This window comes from Plasmopara halstedii (assembly GCF_900000015.1).
Source record: "Plasmopara halstedii genome assembly, contig: Scaffold_555, whole genome shotgun sequence".
NCBI classification, from domain to species: Eukaryota; Oomycota; class Peronosporomycetes; order Peronosporales; family Peronosporaceae; genus Plasmopara; species Plasmopara halstedii.
In genome coordinates, this window is record NW_020187475.1 from 1634826 (window position 1) to 1640071 (window position 5246).

Consider the following 5246-nt stretch of genomic DNA (forward strand, 5'->3'; position numbering starts at 1 on the left):
ATGACCCGTGCTGAGTGCGTCGCCGTGTGGAAAGCTGCTCGAGACGGAGACGAAGCCAAACTAGAGCGAATACTTGATAATACACACGGCACGAGAAGGACTAACATTATAAATTGGAAACATCATATTTATGGTACCACGCCGCTCATGGCAGCAGTTGAAAGTAAGTATGGAGAGAGGATCGTTTGGCAGCTTATTGCTGCTGGTGCTGACGTCAATGCTACTGACGACACGAGCCAAAAAAACACGGCGCTACACTACGCAGCAATGACAAATCAAAATTCGCTGATGGTAGACGCACTACTGACGTCCGACGCGGACGCATTCGTAATCAACCGCAGTGGCTTGTTACCAATCGATTTGGCAAGACAGAATCGACGAGACGATGCGGCTGCAGCGCTTTTGGAGCACATGAAGGTGCATAGCGGTTGGATTTATATGCGTGGCCGATTTCATTGGAAAAAGCGTTGGGGTGTTGTGATTGCCTGTAACAAACAACGCACATCAAGAGAATTGTGTATATTCCGGCGTCCAGGAAACCTTCGTCCAGAAGCCGTGCTTCTGATTGATGAATCTGCTCGTGCGTCATCTCATGTCTCCAACGCAAAATTCTTTTGGTTAAAGCGTTGGTACGCGTTTACTTTTGATAAACCTGTCATGTGGCAGTGCGTTAAACGACAGAAGCTCACCCGCTCACCCATTTGTCACAAAACCATGAGCCTCGATGATGTTCATATAAAGGAAATCGTATTTGCTGCGAATAATTTTCACAATCTCGAGTGTTGGCAGCGAGTCTTACAAAGTGACAACTTTTATGATCCTGAGACAGGAGCCCCACTCTATGGAATGTCGCCATATGATGCACCTCATGGCGAGCTTTACTACTGGCCGCATGAACTTGTTCAAAACGTTCGCTTGTCGATAATGCGTCAACAAGAAGCACACGAAGGTAATAACGAAGCTTTGAGTGAGCGATCGGGCCTTCGATCGGAAAACGAAGAACTGCTTGCCGATATCTTACGAGGATTGGATGAGTCCAATGAAGCTGGTGGCAGTAATCAAACATTCGTTCAAGCTCCAAAAACTGTAGAGGTAGCTCAACCACCGCAGCAACCTCTTTCAAATAGAGGAGATCGGAGCTATCGAAGTGGAAACAGTTTTGAAACAATCCATCCATCTTCCCCACGATTTAAACAGCGAAATGACGAAGACCTTGCTTTGTGTCCAAAGTGTTACTCGCGAGGAAGAAATGCAGTTTGCACTCCTTGTGGGCACCGAGCTGGTTGTCATGCTTGTTTGAGAATCGTGATGAAAACCACTCAATGTTGTCCAGTCTGCCGAGTTCGATTGCACTCCATCATGAGAGTTTATGACTGAAAATAGCTTATATCGTATCAAAATTCGTTGTGCAATAGGTCAAGCTGAACAATAGTTTTGCGTCATTGGATTGATTAATACAGTGGTCTAAATCTAGAGCAAATATTAGTTGATATGTCGACCATTTGCTGAATCAATTTACCAATTTATAAATATATGAACATATTGATATGTGGAAGGCTTTTAAGGAATGTATTAGTATGTTGTGTGCTTTACTTGAACCTGTCAAAAGCAGCAAACATATGATGAATGTAATATGCACCATAAAACAATTAGAAACAGCTTAGTGGCCATCTTGTGTACGCAACCCTTACACATCTGGTACAGCACCATATACCACAAAGTAAGGTATCGTAAGTTGAGAAGTACCGAGATATCGGTATTTATGGATAAAATACGTAAAATAAAAAATACAGTCTTATCATTAGTCTGCTTTGAAATTTTGTACATTTGAAATAGCAGAGAAAATGACATTCTTTGCCGATTTTAAAGCTCTCGGTTTCGCTCCGAGTAGAAGCACTCGGACGCATCTGCGCGTTTCAGTCAAAGCTTCCTCTGCGTAAACTGTATCGCGAACCCGTTGCATAAGCTGTGCTTTTGATCTTTCTTCGACGCAGTCAAATGTTCAGATACAACAAGGCATTTAAGGTTTAGCACAGCGGATATGCAGAGCCAACGATCGATGTATTAACTGTGGTGTCGTCAAATGCTTGTTTTTACCGGACTTTGTATCAGCTGCACCTGAAGATGAGGAGGGAAAACAGAAGTGGATTCATTTTATCGATCTGTTTTCAACACATCCAAAATCGACATGCTTAGCACCAATACAAAATCTCGCCACCGCTTACACCCTTCAGGCTTCATTCTCGCTTCCAACATATATATAAGTGTTACTTGCACCTGTAATAGACTTATTATTACTAAACCTGCAATGGCGTTGCCGTTAATTTTGCACAGAAAAATCTTTGACTCTCAGAGTCCGCGACAACGAACGCGCTGATGATTGTTTTTGTGCTTCCACCAAGAATTAAACCGAAAACTACTGAGGTAACTAATTCTATCATTTTGCTAAGCTATTTCACGAGTCCATTTTGAGGTCACTTACATTTATAATGAAATATAGCTATATAACGCTGAATGCATATCTCTCAAACGTACGGTTAGCAGCTAATGTGTGCCACAAAATTCCTCCTTTTTAAAGTTTCATCATCGACAACAACATCAATTTTCCAGTAAAACTAGTTTGTACCACTTCGACGTCGATCCTTGCTCTCTTGTGGAAACTGCGCTGCGACGGCCACCCAGCCTCACCACCAAAAAGATAAAGACCAAGGGTGCGCCGAATCGTTAGTGACATCGGTATCAGGGCAATCTCACCGAAGTAGAGCCTCGCACTCCCATGGGTTTTATAGATAAATGTATTTTTACGTCAGTAAATTCTGGTATACTGAACTAGTGTACCCGCTAGTCCACAAGAAAGTGGCGTAACCCTTGCTCATCGAACTGTGCCAGCGGAGGTTGATCCTCACTCTCTTTAGCTCACCCGGTTGTGGCAACATGTCGGCTCACTCCAAGCGTCTCGGTGTGTGTCCAAAACTGAGTTGTGTCTTTTGCCATCGCACTTGTTGGCATGATGAACCCCATAGAATCAGAACCATGTCGCTTAGATCAGAGGGTACAACAGAGCGCTTAGACTGAACTGGCTCAAATAGTTCGTAATAACGAGATCGTGATATGGCTTCAGATGGCACGTGTAGAACACAAGATCTGCTCACATTTGTGTATAACTCTTTTTCGCTATGATCGTGTACGTGGTCGTACTAAGTCTTCAAGACTGCAGGCGCAGCATATGTAGGAAGGTTAAGTGCGCTCAATGTAAATTTCGACACACTACATTTTCATGCGTCTTTGCTTGCCTCTGGTATCGGCGTTGTAACGGGGTTACACGTATCCTGGTATAAGATGGTGGGTCACACTAGATGGTGTGACTGTACAAAGGTATAAACTACACAAGACGGTGTAATCACACAATGGTGTGGCTACACTGTAACAAGAAGCCACTAAGTGGCGAGACTGCCAGTAGCAATGTATATTAATTAGGTCTTACTATTTAATTAAAAAGCCTAGATATTTAGATATAGGCGGCTCTGTTGCAAATATAACAGATATTTACTTTTTCAATTTTGACCGGAATAGTGCATTTGCCTTGGTTTAAAGTTTTGAGTACTCTCGGAGGTAGCAGATTGCGATCCGCTACACTCATACTGGGTCTAGTATAGAACGTAAGGTCGGTGACTGTAGTAAGCTTCCTCTAAGCAAAGAGCTAAGGCAGCCCCGCTGCACTTAGTACCACTCATAGTCAACTTGCGCCTGAGTTGATACGACCGATTCTCTCCACTGTTCTTCTATTCGCCCCAGTGCAAGCAGGACGGACTCAGAAAGCTAATGTCCCTGGTTGGCCCTGAGGGCTTGCAGCACCTTGCTTCGCAGGAACCTGAAGCGATAGGTGCGCGTCTAGAAGAGTTTTCAAATCATGAAAATGCTCTGCCAGAGCATTCACAGCAGAAGATGTCGGCGTCGACTGCGTCCATGACACCACCGATGACTTCACTCCACCCAGGCCGCTCATGGTGAGCATTAGAACCTTCAGGGGTAAGGATGGAGAACACCTTTTGCTCTGGGTGAGTGATACCGAGATTGCTATGTATCCGCCATGCTCCAGAACGAGCAACGGCGCGTGGTGCTAGCTATCTCCAACCTCGGGGGTCGAGCGCGAGAATGGGCACTGACGTGTGGTACTTCGGTTGAAGCGGCGTTTTCCTCCTTTCCCTCCTAGAGGAAGCTGCAGGTTTTTCGAGTGTTCTCGCCGCCTAGCCAGGCCTATCGCGTGCAATCGCGTTTTCTTGCCCCCCAAAAGGGCAAGAAGGAGCTGGTGGACCTTGTCCAAGGGTTGCGTGCTCACATTGCCGGGATTCCAGCCGAGGCGGTCACAGTGACCATCAGAATGGTGGACCTCCGCACTGGCGTGGCTAAAATGGAGGTCTTTCATGTACCTCGTCTTCTTTTGAAGAAGCGGGGAATGTGGCATTGAATGCCGAATCAGTTGGCACGACTTGGTTGGAATGCACACACTAGCAGCTCGTCGAGCGGGCCTGAGCCGATGGATCTTGGCTCTGCTGAGAAAGAGGAGGGAGAGCTCCGAGCTGTCGGGCAGCGTCTGCACACCCGACGGTGTGTTGTCTGTAGAGACACCCGTCACCTTCGAAGTGGTTGTCTCCTGCGCAAGATGCGTCAACGTTTGTCGAACCGACATCTCGCCAGTCTGGTTTGTCGCGGGGAATCGACAACACCCAGTAGGCGCGGGGTGCCCTACTGAAAAAATAGTTCTGTTGAGCCTCAAAGAGGTAGAGGGCAGCAGGGCCCAGCACCGGAGAACTCCGTGCTCTTGTATGCAAGCCGGGCTTGCTGATTGTGAAAGCGACCGTGAAGGGCTCTGAGAAGCCACCGAGATCCTTATCGATTCCGGGGCGTTGGGCAATTATTCTCGACGCTCCACGATAGAAGGAAGTCAGCTGTATGCTGAGGCGCTGAAAGCGCGATTGAGTGACACCGTCACTGTTTGCTTAGCGACGGGCGATACCGAGGGTCCCTGGGAACCTCGGTGTCAAGTTTCTTGACTTTGATAGCGTGGAATGCTGCTTAGTCTTAGACTTGGATTCAAGGTATGCCCTTATCCTCGGTCTGGCATGGTTGGAGCACCATGAGCCATGGATTGATTGGAGGTCGAAAACCTTTGGGCGCTACGCGCACATCTTCTGGTGGAGCTTTGGCGAGTCATGAAACCACCTCTGCTAGGAGACAAAAGCGCT

At 46.7% G+C, this 5246-nt stretch overlaps 1 protein-coding gene across 1 annotated transcript; it reads left to right on the plus strand.

Moving 5' to 3' along the window:
- Positions 1-1363, plus strand: PHALS_11853 (hypothetical protein F443_06350; the record flags this gene model as incomplete). Its single annotated transcript, XM_024727289.1, has 2 exons — positions 1-1254; positions 1334-1363. 2 exons carry the CDS (start codon positions 1-3, stop codon positions 1361-1363), a joined length of 1284 nt encoding a protein of 427 aa, XP_024577881.1.
- Between the last annotated feature and the right edge of the window lie 3883 nt (positions 1364-5246).